The 17,929-nt window shown below is 29.2% G+C and overlaps 3 protein-coding genes across 3 annotated transcripts; all 3 read left to right on the forward strand.

Moving 5' to 3' along the window:
* The first annotated feature begins 444 nt into the window (after window positions 1-444).
* Window positions 445-801, forward strand: LOC121217218 (vignain-like). Its single transcript, XM_041092745.1, has one exon. It carries the CDS (start codon window positions 445-447, stop codon window positions 799-801), a length of 357 nt encoding a protein of 118 aa, XP_040948679.1.
* A 5,520-nt stretch (window positions 802-6,321) lies between these two features.
* LOC107904044 (zingipain-2) lies at window positions 6,322-7,944 on the forward strand. Its single transcript, XM_016830313.2, has 2 exons — window positions 6,322-6,807; window positions 7,148-7,944. The coding sequence occupies exons 1-2, from the start codon at window positions 6,387-6,389 to the stop codon at window positions 7,747-7,749; spliced, it is 1,023 nt and encodes a 340-aa protein (XP_016685802.1). The 5' UTR covers window positions 6,322-6,386; the 3' UTR covers window positions 7,750-7,944.
* A 6,059-nt stretch (window positions 7,945-14,003) lies between these two features.
* On the forward strand, window positions 14,004-15,194 carry LOC107902418 (probable protein arginine N-methyltransferase 1). Its single transcript, XM_016828606.2, has 4 exons — window positions 14,004-14,256; window positions 14,418-14,533; window positions 14,676-14,826; window positions 14,944-15,194. Exons 1-4 carry the CDS (start codon window positions 14,004-14,006, stop codon window positions 15,132-15,134), a joined length of 711 nt encoding a protein of 236 aa, XP_016684095.1. The 3' UTR covers window positions 15,135-15,194.
* The last annotated feature ends 2,735 nt before the right edge of the window (window positions 15,195-17,929 follow it).

A 17,929-nucleotide genomic window follows, 5' to 3' on the forward strand; every position in this document is an offset into this window, starting at 1 on the left:
TAGTAAGTACACAAAAACATGTAATTGAGTTAATGTCACAAATTAACTATACACAAATTCAGTATGAAAAATATTAAAAAGACATTCTCTTTTAATTAGATCAATCACTTCAAAACTTTTCATGTTTTGTTGAAATATAAAATACTTTCAACCCATTGCTTTTTAAAAAAAAAATACTATCAACCCTCAATTATATTTTGGAACTAATTAATGTTACTATATAAATAACAAAGAGTTCTTTTTCATTTACCTTTGCAAGATCTTGTTGGGCATTTCCAGCAGTGGCAGCCAGTGAAGGGATAATTAAAATAAGAACTGGTAACTTAATCTTATTATCCGAGCAATAACTATTGAATTACAGCAGAAACCAAGGTTGACGGATGCTTTCGAATACATTATCAAAACCATGGAATAACCACCGAAGAAAGGTACACATATCAAGAAATGCAAGGAACTTGCGACACCGGTAAACAGAAAAACAAAGCAGCCACCAGCATCAACTATGAAACCTTGCCCGCAACTGATGAAGAAGCGATGCTTCAGGCCGTTACAAATCAACCTGTGTCCGTTGCAATCGATGGAAGTGGACTAGCCTTTCAGTTTTTTCAAGGTGGTGTGTTTAATGGAGATTGTGGCAATTCTCTCACTCATCCAGTCACTATTGTTGGATGTGGGACAAGTGAAGAAGGTTTAAACTATTGGCTGGTTAAGAGTTCATGGGGAGAAACTTGGGGTGAAAAGGGATATTTTTGGATTGAAAGGGGTGTGAATAAATGTTGTATCGCCATGAAAGCTTCTTAGCTGCATAGGTTGATACTAGATTATGGTACATCTATGGAATGAAACTTTAGTTGAATCATAGAGTATAAATGTAGTAAGTTAAAGACATATGAGTTCAAGTGTGCGGATATTTTTCTATTTTTTATATAAATGATATACAAGGACAAAAACACCTTTAAAATAATACAATTTTTTTTATAGAGTGGGGATTTTTATTTTCTAACTGTGCATATACATATTCTTAGGGTTGTTTAAAATTTTGGAATTTGCTTTGGTTTTAGGTTCCTACTTCCTATGTATCTTCTTATTAGAAGTATTATATCCGGGTTTTAAAAAAAAATTCTATTAACTAATTTTTGGATAATCAATGTGGAGTGTTTCCTAGAATTTGTATTCCATCACCTTGACAACGCAGTCACTATTTTTTTCACCAATACAAATACTTAATCTAAAACAGATAGTGTGTCAATTGATTTTATAACTTTTTTTATATTTCGATATCTAGCTATTAAATTTATGTTGTTCCATGATATATGAGATTGATATCATGACAATTAAAAAATATATAACAAAAGGATAATTTTAAATAAGGATACTATATCGACCTAATTTTAAGTGTTGTCGAAAAATACAGTTTTAAAACTTCATTTTCAAAAATTGAGTCTGCAAATGTAAAAGAGAAAATTTATAGAATCATTATAAAAATATATTGAAGATCGTTTAAGTAATTTAATTGAGAATATAGTTAATCAAAGTTATGGATTAAATTGTAAAAATTCAATCGCTATAAGATTTTAATTTAGAAAATACTTGAGGAATTAAATAACAATTATCCAAAAGACCAATATTACTATTTAATCCATTTTTAAAGTAATTTAATGTGGGAATGTTGCTGATTTCCACTTAGCCTGGTTTCTAATTAAAAAATATAAAAAATTAATAAAGTCAACTAAGATTGATTAATCTAATTAATTAAACTAATTATCCTTAATATATAAAGCAAATTAGTCGATGGAAAGATGACATTGTCATCTTCTTGCCCAAGCCATGAGCTACTAAAAAAAATAATTTTTCTTTGTCATTTGGCCATCCATATTGAATAAGATAATTAAGTTGTTTTATTCAAATTTTTATAGATTTTTTTTATCATGAGAGCTTGATTTAGTTAATTAATGTATTAATTTGTCCAATCACTTAGTTTTAGTTTTTAACAAGTTGCCATTAGAGAGAAATTGATGAACTAAGCTTGAAATTGAAGAGATTAATAGATAGTGAGCTTAGATTGTGATAAGGACTAAATTAGAAACTAAATTAAACTTGTTAAATAACTTTGTAACATTAGGGACTAAATTGATTAAATTGAAAACTATCATGAAATTTTGTTATAGATAGGAAGTATAAGGTCCCTATGGAAAGAATGTGAAATCGAATTTTGATTCAATGTTAGATATTGAAAAATAAGAGTATCCCAGATATAGGGACTAAATTGAATAAAATGAAAAATATGTTTGGCTAAGTATTTGAATGTTAATTGGGTGTAAGCTAACGTTGTTTCTATTATAGAATTATTGAACATAGTTAAAGATGACATCGAGCCGTTTTGAAAGAAGGGAAACACAAGAGTCATAGACGAGTGACAAAAACTTCAATTTGTACTTTTAATATTTCAATTCAATACATACATACATACATACATACATACATACATGCATGCATGCATACATGCATACATGATTACTGCTTATTAACTATTAAGATTATATCATGTATTGAATGTCTAGATTGTGAATTGATTTGAATATAATAAAAATGAGTATGATATGAATTGATTCGTATGTGATGGAATAGTATGTCAAATATTGAATTGAGATGAACATGTATATGATGTATGACTATGATGTGTATTTATTTAGTGGTTACCCTACTGACTATCTAAGGCAGAGTTGAGTTTAGTTGGCATGTTATAGGGTCATCAATATAGTGATTGAAAACCATCGTTGCCGGGCCATCTAGGATGGTAGATTATATAAACAATGAACGTCATCGTTTTCGGGCTATTCAGGATGGTAGAATATCAAAACAGTGAAAGCCATTGTTATCTGGCCATCCGAAATGGTAGAATATCGAAATAGTGAAAACCATTATTGTTGGGCAATCCAAGATGGTAGAATTTGTAAATTGTGGAAACTATTGTTGTCGAGCCACCTAGGATGGTAAAATGTGTATATAGTGAAAACCATCGTTACTGGGGCCACCGGGGATTGCAGAATATGTAGATAATGAAAGTCATCGATGCCGAGTAACCCGGGATGGTAGAACATACAAACTCTAAAAGTCATCGATGCCGAGTAACCCGGGATGACAATAGTAAAATAAAGGCTATGCAATGATGATGAAATCGATATATCATGCATTCATACATATGAAAAATACATATAGTTAGTAAAATGAGATTGTTCATAATTTTAACATTTAATACATGAATGGTAAATGAAATGGTTGAAACTTGACCATATATTGATTACTTCTTTTATGTTAATGCTTTCATTTTTATTGACTTGAATCATGAAAGTACCATTGAGCTTTATCGTTCAGCGTATGATTTGTTTATTTCATATGCAGGTATTAAAAGATCTCGAAGGATCGATGAGTGACCCAACATCCAAATCATAGATCTCGACTCAACAAAGTTTGTATAGTTCCTTTATGTTTTGATATATGGCATGTACCTAAGGTTGAGATGGTTATATATGGTAAAAGGTCATTTTAGGAACCTGGAATTGGTTGATTTCCATTTGAATTTAAGTATATAGAATGTTAAAATGTTCATATAGGTATGTTCAAGGTTTTGATGGTGGAATTTTGCAAATGGCCATTGTACTAATTTGGTTTTGAGTTGTGAATGTTCAATTTGATAATTTGGATAGTAATGATATATCAATGGTAGTATATGTGGTGTTTGAAACATGTATTATGCTCAAATTGTTTAGATATACAATTAGTGGTTTTTGTTAGGCTAATATCAATTGGTACCTCATGGATACTTTGGAAACAATAGGTGACACAGCAACCTTAGACCCTCGACATCTCGATGGCATTCATTAAACTCTTTTCTGAACCTTAGGTTTTCCACTGCTCTTGTCACTTTCATGCAAATTTCTAACTTCCAATTACATTCATCACAAAATCAAGGTTAACATACAATACCAAGCTCAACTAAAACTCGAATACACAAAAATATTCCTAGCTTCTTACCTCAAACTTCACTTGTTCGATTGATCCTTTAACCACCTCCAATCTTCAACACTTCCAATAATAGGTCCCTCCTAGACATGTATAAGAACATCTAATCAAACAAAATCCTTTCTCTTGCATAGAGAGGATATTTGCTCTCTAATCCGGTCTAACTATTGGCAAATGACTCAATTTAGATATTTTTTATGGTATAAATCTCAAAATTATACATGAATTGGTTCAATGTGTAATGCTATACATGAACTTTGATTTTATGCAATTTTATATATGAAACATTAATTTAATTCAATTTTCGCAAATTGCTAACACAATTATCGATATAACATAATTTAAGTTTACATATTGCAATACAAATAATTATATATATCTAATATAAAAATAAATTTATGTATTTATTTCTTCAAATGTTTACAGCAACCTTAGACCCTCGACATCTCGATGGCACTCATTAAACTCTTTTCTGAACCTTAGGTTTTACAAACTCTTTTAAAATAAAATAAGAGGAAAAAAAGGGCATGCAAGATAACTAGTACGTTAACATTGATGTCGTAATTAAAAAAATTGTTATATAATTTCTATTTTGAATTATATATGTTTACAATTTTTTTTCATAAATATTTTATAAATAAGTTTGAAATTTTTATAAATTTTTGAGAGGGGTCAAGTTGCGCAATTTCAAAATTGTCAGGAACCCAATGGGTATTTATATCAATATGTTATTAAATTTATTCAAGTTGTAAAATTTAACTCGATTCGAACCTGAGAAACTAAATTGCTTATTGGAGTTGATTTGAAAAAATTGAATAACTCGATTAGATACTCAAATATGAAAAAAATTAATCGAATCAAATTTTGTTCATTTATAATTAAATTGGATTAACACGGAGTATAAATGCAACTTGTTGAGTTTGACAGCTCACTAAGTTTACCTTTTTCTTTTCCCTGTTTTTTCGCACATGATTAAATAAATAGAAATTATATACATTTTAACATCAATATAAAATTTTATTTTATTTTTATTTAATAAATTATTTTCATGAAATTCATAACAACATTAAATGTAAATGATTTTAAAATTTGAAAATAATTTTTTTAATTTTGATATTAAAATCAAGGGCTTTCATGAATAAAAAACATAGCTTTAGGGTTTATTTAACTTCAAAAGGGCTCGTTTAAACCATAAATAATAATTGAAGGTCTTCTTAGTATATTAGACATAACTAAATCACCTCAACTCTCTTGCAGGCAAGGGCAGTTGACCCTGATTAGCATCTAGTCTGTCTCATCCATTTACCAATCACACAATGGAAATTTAAGACAAAATTTTAGCGCAAATCCTGCTTTTGTCAATATTTGCTGCGCCAATTAAGTAATACAGTATCGTATGGGCTAGAATTTTGTCAAGTGGATACATGACACATCGTGTCTAAAGCTGAACACTATTGTCTGAATCTGTCGAGCATGAGATATTTAGGGTGTATTTGCTAAATTAAAATTTTAAAGATAAAAAAAAACTAAGTATTAAATTTTTACGGTTAAAATTTATAAATATTAAATTTATATTAAAACATTATTTGGTAAATTAGTAAATATAAATACTAAATATAATTATATTGTTTGATAAAAGTAAATATTAGTTTTTTAAAAGATTGTTTATTTTTATTTTTAATCTTATTAATATAATATTTATATTGTTTTGGATAGTTTTAGATGATAATTTATTTCAAAATTTAATAAATTAAAATAGACTATAAGTAATTATCTACATATTTATTTTATTTAACATGTTTTTGCTGAAATTTTTATATTAAGTAAAAAATTAAGTTGATTGTCAAACATAATTAAAATATTAAATGTAGAAAACTTTCATTTTCAATAAAATGAATGAAAATTTTCAATAATTTATCAAACACACCCTTACACTAAAAGCGTTGGAATTTAAAAAACTCCCATTCTTTTAATTAATTTATGAGTTTTTATTGTTTAAATATTTAATATAATAATATTTTAAAATGAATAAAAAATGGGGACGAACTAAACTTAATAAAATAGTTAAAAAGATTCAAATTTCATTATTTTGATTTTTTTTTTCATTTCGTTGCTAGGAACGTGATTTTGAAAGCATTTTGCCAACAGAAAAGTAAAATTTTCTTCATAGAGTTGGCATCTTATGTAGATATTCATAAGATGAGTTGATTTAAAAAGAAAAAAAAATAAAGAAGAAGAATTGAATCAATTTTTTTTAATTATAAATACACATCCACTCAGTGCTAGTTCTTCGCAACTTAGCAATTAGCAAAGAAAAGCAAAACCCTTGGTTTATAGTTGTATCTCTGCTATACAGCAAAACAATGAGCTTCATCCATGTCTTTTTGTTTTTTATTTTTGGGACATTGGCATCTATTTCCATGTCTCGAACATTTCATGAAAGCGCCATTGTTGATAAACACGAACAATGGATAGTAGATTATGGTCGAAAATATGAGAGTAAATTACAAAAGGAGAAGGGTCTTAATATATTTAAGGAAAACTTGAACTATATTGAGAGCTTCAACAATGGTGGAAATAGAAGTTTTAAGTTAGGACTCAATGAATTTGCAGACATGACATACGATGAATTCATTGCAACACATACGGGATACAAGATGCAAGGCAACCTCACAATGTCTCAATCAACATCGCTTATGGACGAAAACTTCACAGATGTTCCGACAAACTTCGACTGGAGGAAAAAAGGTGCAGTGACTCATATTAAGAGTCAAGGCCAATGCGGTAAGTACCAATTATATATATATACATAAAAAAAATTTTGGCTAACATATTAATTGAGTATTAACTTATATAAAAGGTTATTTATGTTTACTTAATTCAACCATCGTATATCATGTTGTATTAATATACATGCTAGTTAAGTTTTTAGTAAATTAAAAATATTTGGTTTGATTGTATACTTTATATGCACAAGTATAATTATATTATTAAATCCATACTAACTGAACCCTATCAAATATTTTAAATATTTATATATACTGCTCAGCCAAGAAGCATTTATTTATCTTTTTCACTAATTGTTTTATACTTAAAAAGGGTTATTGTTGGTTTACTTTTTCAGGATGTTGCTGGACCTTTTCAGCAGTGGCAGCCGTTGAAGGGATAGTCCAAATCAAAACTGGTAATTTAATCTCATTATCAGAGCAACAACTGGTGGATTGCAGCAAAAATGGAGGATACGGTGGTTGTCAAGGAGGATGGATGACGGATGCTTTCGAATACATTATCCAAAACCAAGGAATAACCACCGAAGAAAGCTACCCATATCAACAAATGCAAGAAACTTGCGACACTGGTAAACAGATAAACAAAGTTTCCATAACTGGATATGGAACGGTGCCTGAAAAAAACGAAGAAGCATTGCTAAAGGCCGTCGCAAAACAACCGGTTTCGGTCGTAATCAGAGGCCATAGCTATAGCTATGGGAAATACTTTCAGCTTTACAAAGGTGGAGTGTTTACCGAAGATTGTGGGAGTTCTTTCGCCCACGCAGTCACCATTGTTGGATACGGGAAAAGTGAAGAAGGTTTAAACTATTGGCTGGTTAAGAATTCATGGGGAGAAACTTGGGGTGAAAATGGGTATATTAGGATTCAAAGGGATGTGAATACGCCAGGTGGCTTATGTGGTATCGCCATGGAAGCTTCGTATCCAATTATATAAGTTCATATCATAGACATTCTCTACCTATATATGTGGTTGTACTACGTACAAGATTAATTTCGAGGATATTGCTAAGCTAGTTACTATAATTAGTTTGCAATGTCAAATGTTCTAAGATATATGTCGTCTTTGTTTATTTGTATTTCGCTTAATTGAATAAAAAAATTATCTGAATTAGGTATTTAAAATTTTTAATCGAATTAATTTCTAAATTATAATTTCGTAACTTTATTTAATATAATCTAGGACATAAATTTAGGTTTATATTCAATTTGAGTTTACTTTTCCCTTTCATTTGGTGTTGATGTTGATGTCTGTGGTTTATTTGGAACTATCACTATTGTTCCATTGCTGTTGTATTTTATCTTTATAATGAATAAATGATTGTTTAGGAAAAAAAATCTTCCAAAAGCAAATGAAAGTGGCAATGTAACAAAAGTTTGATAGTTATTTATAGCAATGTCTATTTGAATTTTTTTAGGGAAAATTTATTAATTTATTTCATAAATAGAATTATATAATTTAGGGAAAATAAAATTAATAATAAATATTTGTTGCTGGCGGTGAAGGACAAGCTCTATCAACACGGCAATGGCTTCAGCTTTAGCATCAAGAGAACATTATGACACGTTGACAACTGATTCTGTTAGAACTCAAGCGCAACATATCTAAAGTGATTGCTAGCACTTAACACAATAAGAAATTTAGCCCTATATTGTCCAAAGCAGCAAGCAAATCGGTAACCTCATCGAATCAAAGTTCATGTGTAGTTTGAGATTTATCCCTTTTCCGATCTCAGAATTTTATCATTTAGTACCATGTGAATAATTAGGTGCTCGTTTTTGAAATTTTAAATAATAATATTTCTAGACCAACCCAAATATTTCATGTAAAAAGTATTGAAAATTTATTTGATACACTGTCAATTTAAGTTTTTAAACTCTATAAGCAGGCATAGAGGATGACACATGTAATGACCCGATTTTAGACGGTGTTCGAAAATCCAGTTTCGGAACCCAATTCCATAAACCATGTCCATGAAATTATGAATAGAAAAATTTATGCATTTAGTATGAAAGTATATTAGTGGTCGGTCGAGTAATTAAATTGAAAAAATCATTAATTATAATACATGAACTAAATTATAAAAGTGCAATCACTATTAAATTTTAAATTATGACATGCTTGAGGACCCAATTAAAAATTATGCAAAGGACCTAATGGTTATTTAACCATTACTAATGCACGAGTTAGTCGATGAAAACAATTCTCTCCATCCATTTCCATTAATCCTTCAATTAATCATTATCATATGCATAGTTAATTAAGGTTTTGTTTCTTAATTCAGCTTAACTAATCTTTTAATCCTAAGTATATATACAAGCGAGAAGGGAAAGAACAAAGCACTTATTTTTATTCTTCTTAAACAATCCATGGCCATTGAAAGAATAAGAAAATTTCCAAGCTTTCTCTAGCCACATTCGATCTAAAATCATCAAGGTAATTAAGCTACTTTCTTTGAAAATTTTATACAATCATGATCAACTGAGCTTGATTAAGCTAGCCCATATCTTAGATTTTTCAGTTTGTCAAGTTTATACAAATTTCCATTGATGGAAGTTGATGAAATTAGGTTTGAATTTGATGGATGTTTAGTTGTTAAACTTACATTTTGCTAATATTCTATTAGAAGATAGTGAAATTAGCTTAGAATTAAAGGTTTAGTTAATTTTGACATTAGAAACTAAATTGAATAAATTGAAAGGTGTTAAGAAATTATTTTGTAAACTAAAAGAACAAGATCCCTAATGAAAGAATAAAAAATTTGATTTTGATTCGATGCCAAATATAAAAAAGTATGAGCAATTCAGATATAGGGACTAAAATGAATAAAATGTAAACTATGTTTAGTTGATTTTTTTTCATGCGTTTGTGTGAAAACCAATGTTATTTCTATAATTTAATTATAATATGTAGTTAAAGACAATATCGGGCCATCTTGAGATAAAAGAAAGCATGAGTTATAGATGAGTAGTTATCTTGGTTTGTGTTTTCATGATTTAAATTCAAATTGCATAAATGGATTGTTGCAATTACTTGTGATTAAGGTAATGAACTTACTTGACTTATGACTAGGTAAGTATGACGTAGTTGGTAACTTGTGGAATTGTGATAATGTGCATATGATGATATGAATTGATTTGAGCATGATGTGAATTGATATGTATAAAACTATAGTATGTGAACCGTATATACAATTGAAACATTGGATATCCTGTGAAAGACCTCGAATAGAATCAGGTATAGTTGGCATGCCATAGGATTAGAGTATGAGATTTTACTTCGGTTTATACTGATGAGGCGTGGAGCACATATTTTACTTCAGATGTACCGATGAGGTGCTAGCACATTAATATGGTTACTTCAGTTCATTTCGATCGATGAGGCACAGAGCGCATATTATACTTTGGACATACTGATGAGGCACTAGGTGCTAGATATATTGGTGTGATGGTTGGATGATCCATGTATTCTTCTTTAGTCTGTTTCCGGTTAATAAGGATTATGAAACATACATTTTTTTATTGAAAATTGATATGGAATGTAATGGTGAAATGTGTATCATGCATACTAATGTTAAAGTAATAAAAGATGTTATGTGAAAGATCATATGGTTTGGTTATTACAAGTTGTGAGGGCCAATACGGTTGAAAAACAAGTGGATTCGAGAATGTAATGAGAAAATGAATTCATTCTTGTAACAAGTTCTGCCATTCATGTAAGTGAGATATAATATTAAAGAGATCGAATAATAGAATATGACATGTGAAATAGCTTAAAGAATGATGTTTTGTTTCATGAGATAAGAAAGGAATTTGTGATTTAGATAGTGTTTAGATTTCATATTATATGCACTTGGTATTCTACTTATATGTAATTATTGCTTTAAATCATGTTAGCATTATTGAGCTCTATTGCTCAGTGTACAATTTGTTTATTCCATGCACAGGTACCATTGGATCTCAAAAAATCAAGGAATGCGATAGCAACCAAAAGACTCAACAAAGTTTGTATAGTTTTTGTTATGCTTTTAGCAAGTGGCATGTACCTAATGCTTGAGTTGATTCTTAGGTTCAAGTTGTCATTTTGGTAGTTTTTGAGGAAAAGCTTGTATTTTGGATATGATCATATGTGTTTGGTGGTATGTATGTGAATTAATTTAGTGGTAATATGGTATGCTTGTTTGTTTTGGTTATGTTGTTCTTGTGATTAAGTTATTTCTTGCATGCCAAGTAAAAGAGTATAATGCATGAATCTAGGATGAATAAGTATATACCTACGATCATATGTTTAAAGATGTGCTGATGTGTCAAGGATGAGATTTGGCAATTGAGATCATGCTTATAATGTGTTAAGTTGAGCTTTTGGGTCATTTAGACCATTTGGAATTGGTGCTTGACATGTTTGAAGTAAATGATGCAAAAATTGAGGGAATTATCTTCATAGTCGTGACATTCCCCTGTTTGATTTAAGGGTGATTGTTTGATTGTATTAACATTTTTTTTCTAACCAAATAGGTGTTTGATTTAAGGGTGATTGTTTGATTGAATTAACAGTTTTTTCTAACCCAATAGGTGTTTGATTTAAGGGTGATTGTTTGAAAGAATTGAGTGAAAATTTCGAGTTAGTCAAATTGAAGAGTCCTATTTTATCATCCTAACTCGATTTGATTTTTTTTTCTCAAATCAAGTCAAGTTGAATAAATTTGTGAGTGAAGATAAAAAAAATTAAGCCAGCCTTCCTGAAATCTTGTTGATAATATAGGCTAATTTTCAAATTGAAGAACATAAATACCATATATGCTTAAAAACTCTTTTAAAATAAGTGGAAAAAATAAGATAATTAGTATGCTAAATTTGATGTGATAATTTACTTGTTTAGGGGCTCAAAGTTTTCATTTTGGATTTTAAAAATATATATAACTCAGCATTTAGATATATTTTGTAAGTTTTTTAAAAATAATTTTTATATAATTATAAATATTTTGAAAAAATATTTTACATTTTTTTTGAATTTTATTTTGAATTTTTTGAGTGGCAGCAAGTTGCACATTTTCAAAATTGTCAGGGACCCAATGAGTATTTACATCAATATGTTATTTGAGTTATTCAACTCGAACCTAAGAAATCGAATTACTTATTCAAGTTGATTTGAAAAAACTAAATAACTAGATTTGATTAACTGAAAATTTTAAAAAGATGATTTTTCTAATTGAATGGAGTTTTATTCACTCCTAACTGAGTCAGGATAGTGTCAAGTGACTCGTGACATCAAATTTAACAAGTAACCTTATTATAATATAGAAAACACATCATTAGTTATTTTATGGCATCTAAATTATATTCTTGAATTCTTAAGGGATGGTAAGATTTTAAGTAATTACGTAAGTTATTATAAATAATTACTCTTAAATTTAATTATTTTATGGTTTTCTAAATATTTTTGTATGTGATTTAAGTTTAAAAACTTATTTTTATACAATAATGATATTTTAATTTTAGGATAAATTTTATATTTTAAAAATATAATTTTATACAATGTTGTTTAAACTGGATTAGATCAATCGATCGAATTGGAAAATAGTCGGTATATAAATCCAGATAGAAGAATTAAATCAAGTTAGAGTGAACTGTTGGACCCAAAAAAACCAATTCAACTGATAAGAACTTAGTAAATCGACTTTGTTTAAGTTTTTAGCCCAAAATTATGGCTTAAACCGGGGGTAAAACCCAACCCAAACCCTAAACCAACTTCCCTAACTGAAATCCTTAAAAAATGGAAAAAGAAGAAACTAACCTAAACTAGAGACTATCAAGGCAAAAGCCAAAAGCCAAAAAGAAAAAGAACAAGCCTAAGTTGTGTTCTTCTCAAGGGTCTCTTGCTGCTGTTGCTTCCCAAATCACGATTTGAGGCTCACCGTCGCTGTCATCTCTACTTGTCACTGCCATCGAGATATAGTCCACTCTTTGTTGCTGTTTTTTTTTTTTACCAGTTGCTTGTTTTTGTTAGTTGCCTAGTTTAGTTTTGGGGTTCATGGGTTGATAATGTTAGTAAGTTTACAAGTTGATCTTAAGGTTAAGGGTGAAAACTGAAAAGAAGGGTAAGAACTTTGAATTATTGGTTTTATTTATTTGTATTTATATCTAAGTAATTTGTGGTTCACTGGTTGCATGTTTATGGGGCTAGCATGTCGGTATTAGGTAGGGCATTGTGTTCGCTGATGTTTCAAGTCATACATTCTTGTATTTATCTCTAGTGAGCACTTTCCTCTAAATCTTTGTCCCCTCTTTTGTGTATGTACAGGTATTCATGAAGTAAGTGTGCAACAACTTGGACATTTGAATCTTGTTTCGTTTTTGTCGACTTATTTATGGAATTGTTCTGCTTCAGTCACCATTATTTTGTGATCTATTAGGTGCCGAATATCTGTGATTGGAGGGTTGGTTGTAATTTTTCTGTTTGTTTAAGCTCATACATGAATTAATGCATCACAGTTACTATCCAAAAACTGTCTTCTTTTTTTAACTTAATCTTTTACTTAAATTTCTTGAAATGATTTCTGCGTTTGTTTTCTTGGTTTCAGTAGAAGAACTTGATACAGTTGCATAACTTTTTCATTTCTTCTTTTTTTGTGAAATGTTTTTCCTCTGTGTTAACCTGCCATTCCTTGTATTTCAAGAAATGCTTAAAGATGTAGTGCGAACCAAGACATATCAAAATGTTATTTATCGGAATAAGTTTCTATTCCAGAACAAAGTAGTTCTTGACGTGGGAGTTGGGACTGGAATTTTGTCCCTGTTTTGTGCAAAAGCAAGGGCGGCACATGTTTATGCTGTATGACTTCCAGTTTACATCTTCCTTCTGTTTCTGTTTTATGTGTTGTTAATAATCTGTCTGACCAAATTCTTACACTCCTGGCGTCTATCTCTTATTTGTCAAATGTTGTTCATATTTTTCCCTTTCCTAGGTTGAATGCTCCCATATGGCTGACATGGCTACACAAATTGTTGAAACAAATGGCTTGCCTGATGGTGAAGTTTTTAAAATTGTTGTGTCTTCTTGTATTGCTTCGTGTGATTGGGGGCAGCTAGCTACTTTGTTAGTTAAATTCTCCGTTGCATGCTATGATTTGCAGAAAGTAGCTTAGATTCCTGCTATAACTGTTAATTGATTGAGATTTTAACTCCATCATCATGTCAAGCTCTCTTGAGCAGTTTGCTTCCTTATTATTTCGTATGGTGAACGGGCTGGGCCTTTTAAATTTATTTTTACTCTTGCTCATCAAAGTAAAACTTTTGTTGGGTTCTTATAAGCTACATTCTTTACAATCAAAGTTTTTATTCCTTCACCCGTGTCAGGTTGATGATAGAGTTGTGCTACCAGATGAAGCTTCTCTTTACTTGACAGCAATTGAGGATGCCGAGTACAAAGACAACAAGATCGAATGTGAGTATAACAAACTGCTAAATTGATATAAATCTAGGTATTCATGTTCATATGTATTTGTATAACTTTCAACGAGTTTTTCTATTGTGTTTCATTGCAATTCAACTTTTTGTATTCTTATATATACCCCATCTTTTCTACATGGCATTATCTTGCTACAGTTTGGAATAATGTTTATGGCTTTGACATGAGTTGTATAAAAAAGCAAGCTATGATGGAACCTCTTGTTGACACGGTTGACCAGAAACAAATTGTAACAAATTGCCACCTTCTCAAGGTGAGAAAATACACAAGCATATTCCTGTATGTATGTATATATCATTGGGTATCTATATATATGAACACTTACTGGAAATTATTTTACAAAATAATGTGTTTGGAGTACAACTGAATTATTTATTTTGGTTTTCTGGTTTCAGACAATGGATATTTCTAAGATGGTTCCTGGGGATGCTTCTTTCATTGCACCTTTCAAGCTTATTGCAGAGCGTGATGATTACATCCATGCTTTCGTTGCATATTTTGATGTTTCGTTTACCAAATGCCACAAATTGATGGGTTTCTCTACAGGTTTGTATCTACATCAAAATTCTCCATCTTTTGTCCTTTCCGTTTTATCTACGAATAGAAATCAACAAGCCATCCTAGAAGAACTTTGCCTTGGCTAATGGCAAATACAAAATGCAGGACCAAGATCGCGAGCTACCCATTGGAAGCAAACAGTCCTATATCTAGAGGATGTGTTAACCATCTGTGAAGGGGAGACAATAATTGGGAGCATGACTGTAGGATACCTTGTTTGCATGTTCCTTAAACGTTTCACCAACATTTTTTTAATTCCTTTTCTACTTTCTTTTTTCTCGAAAGGTTTTCCCTGAGAAAGAAAAACACATAAGATGCATGTACTTCATTAACTCAATCCAACTGTTTTCTTCTCATGTATGCTTCATATTGAGTCTTGTGTTTTGTGCTGATGTGAGGGAGCATATATACAAATGACATTGGATGTATGACATAGGACTAAATAGATTTTGAGCTTTGACAAGCTGCTTATAAGCATTGTTTCTTATAGAAGAAACACATTATTGGAAAAAGCTTTTGAATCTCCCAACTATTGGATTTGGGTTTCTTTTTGACAATTTGTTTATTGTGCTTTTGTTTAGATGATGAGAAAGGAAAGTCAAGAATTATATTTACTCGTTAAGTTAAATGAAGATATTTGTAATTTAAAAAAATAAAAATTCAATATAAATTTAAATTAAGAGTTTAACTAAAAAATAAGAGTTAATGGCAAAAATTAATAAAATTTAAATTTTAGTGGTAAAATTCAATAACATAAAAATTAAGTTACAAATTTACTCATTTTTTAAAAAATAACGGCAAATATAAATAAAAATAAAGTACAGTGACAAATTTCAATATTTATCTATAGTATGATGATAAATTATATATTATTATTAAATTATATTTAATAATAATTATGTTAAATTATATTTTATAGTATTATATATTATGATTTTAGAAAATTCATATAAGAATATTTAATATTAAGAATTTTATTAAATCATATATTTTAATAAAAATATATTTAATATTAATTATTTCAAATTATATTTTATAGTATCATATATTATGATTTGAGTAAATTCATATAAGAATATTGATTATTAAGAATTTTATTAAATTATATATTTTAATTAAAATATATTTAATAATAATTATGTTAAAATATGATTAAATTATTTATTACTGATATTAATAATCTTATTAAAATTTAATAACAATAACAATAATCATTTATCTAAACAAATTTCTGCTAAGGGTATTCTAGTCATTTTAGTTTTTTCCTTTATGCTATTACACCTCTATTCCATTCAACCAAATACAAGATTACTATTACGCCTCTATTCCATTACATTCAACCAAACAGTTGATTTGCTATTACACCTCTATTCCATTACACCTCTATTCCATTACGCCTCTATTCCATTACAGCGAACCAAACGTGCCCTAAGTATATATACAAGCGAGTAGGGAGAAAACAAATCACTTGTTTTTCTTCTTTTTAAACCATCCATGGCCATTGAAAGAATAAGAAAATTTCCAATTTTCTCTAGCCACATTCGAGCTAAAATCATCAAGGTAATTAAGCTACTTTCTTTGAAAATTTATACAATCATGATCAACTGAGCTTGATTAAGCTAGCCCATATCTTAGATTTTTCAGTTTGTCAAGTTTATACAAATTTCCATTGATGGAAGGTGATGAAATTAGGTTTGAATTTGATGGATGTTTAGTTGTTAAACTTAGATTTTGCTAAGATTCTATAAAAGAGATTGAAATTAGCTTAGAATTAAAGGTTTAGTTAATTGTGACATTAGAAACTAAATTGAATAAATTGAAAGGTATTAAGAAATTATTTTGTAAACTAAAAGTACAAGATCCCTAATGAAAGAATATAAAATTTGATTTTGATTCGATGCCAAATATAAAAAAGTATGAGCAATTCAGATATAGGGACTAAAATGAATAAAATGTAAACTATGTTTAGTTGATTTGAGTTAGTCAAATCAAGTCAAGTTGAATAAATTTGTGTGAGTGAAGATAAAAAAAAAATTAAGCCAGCCTTACTGAAATCTTGTTGATAATATAGGCTAATTTTCAAATTGAAGAACAAAAATACCATATATGCTTAAAAACTCTTTTAAAATAAAATAGGAGGAAAAAACAAGATAATTAGTATGTTAAATTTGATGCGATAATTTACTTGTTTAGGGGCTCAAAGTTTTCATTTTGGATTTTAAATATATATATAACTCAGCATTTAGATATATTTTTTTAAGTTTTTTTAAAAATAATTTTTATATAATTATAAATTTTTTGAAAAAATATTTTATAATATTTTATAATTTTATTTTGAATTTTTTGAGAGGGAGCAAGTTGCACATTTTCAAAATTGTCAAGGACCCAATGAGGATTTACATCAATATGTTATTTGAGTTATTCAACTCGAACTTAAGAAATCGAATTACTTATTCAAGTTGATTTGAAAAAAACTAATTAACTAGATTTGATTAACTGGAAATTTTTGTTTACCTTAGGTTACATTTCAGTCACTTATGTTTGAAATGTTACGTTTTAGTCACTTACGTTATTGTGTTGTAACATTTTAGTCACTGAGCCGTTAATTGTCGTTAATGGTGTAATGGTAAGCTGACGTGACACGTTAAATTATCATTTCAAACAAAAACTTCAGGTTAAATTGTACAATTGGTCCCCATAATTTTTCGTTTTGAGCAATTTAATTCTTTTATGTTCTTTTAACTTTCTTTCTTTATTTTCCATTCTCTTCTGCTTCTCGCTCTATTTTCCTACCTTCTTTATTTCTTTTAACATACCAGGAAGTCGAATTGGTAGTGAAGAAAGAAGCATGGTATGAGTTTATGGGTTTTGGTTATAAGGTTTTGGTTGTAGGCAAATGATGATAGTCGACTTCCTACTTCTTTTTTCACTGACAATTCGACTTCCTAATATGTTAAAAGAAATGAGAAAGATATGAAAACAGAGGGAGAAACAAAAGAGAATGGAAAAAAGAAGAAAGTTTAAAGAACATAAAAGAAAAAAATTAAATTACTTAAAACGAAAAAAATATGGGGATCAATTGTATAATTTA

The sequence above is a fragment of the Gossypium hirsutum genome, chromosome D05 (assembly GCF_007990345.1).
Source record: "Gossypium hirsutum isolate 1008001.06 chromosome D05, Gossypium_hirsutum_v2.1, whole genome shotgun sequence".
NCBI classification, from domain to species: Eukaryota; Viridiplantae; Streptophyta; class Magnoliopsida; order Malvales; family Malvaceae; genus Gossypium; species Gossypium hirsutum.

What these genes read in the sequence shown, in the direction of transcription:
- LOC107904044 (XM_016830313.2), top strand. Translation starts at nt 6,387, where the DNA reads ATGAGCTTCATCCATGTCTTTTTGTTTTTTATTTTTGGGACATTGGCA. An exon ending in TAAGAGTCAAGGCCAATGCG is followed by an intron (nt 6,808 to 7,147) that starts GTAAGTACCAAT and finishes TTACTTTTTCAG; the next exon opens with GATGTTGCTGGACCTTTTCA.
- LOC121217218 (XM_041092745.1), top strand. Translation starts at nt 445, where the DNA reads ATGCAAGGAACTTGCGACACCGGTAAACAGAAAAACAAAGCAGCCACC.
- LOC107902418 (XM_016828606.2), top strand. Translation starts at nt 14,004, where the DNA reads ATGTCAAGCTCTCTTGAGCAGTTTGCTTCCTTATTATTTCGTATGGTG. An exon ending in CAAAGACAACAAGATCGAAT is followed by an intron (nt 14,257 to 14,417) that starts GTGAGTATAACA and finishes ATCTTGCTACAG; the next exon opens with TTTGGAATAATGTTTATGGC. An exon ending in ATTGATGGGTTTCTCTACAG is followed by an intron (nt 14,827 to 14,943) that starts GTTTGTATCTAC and finishes TACAAAATGCAG; the next exon opens with GACCAAGATCGCGAGCTACC.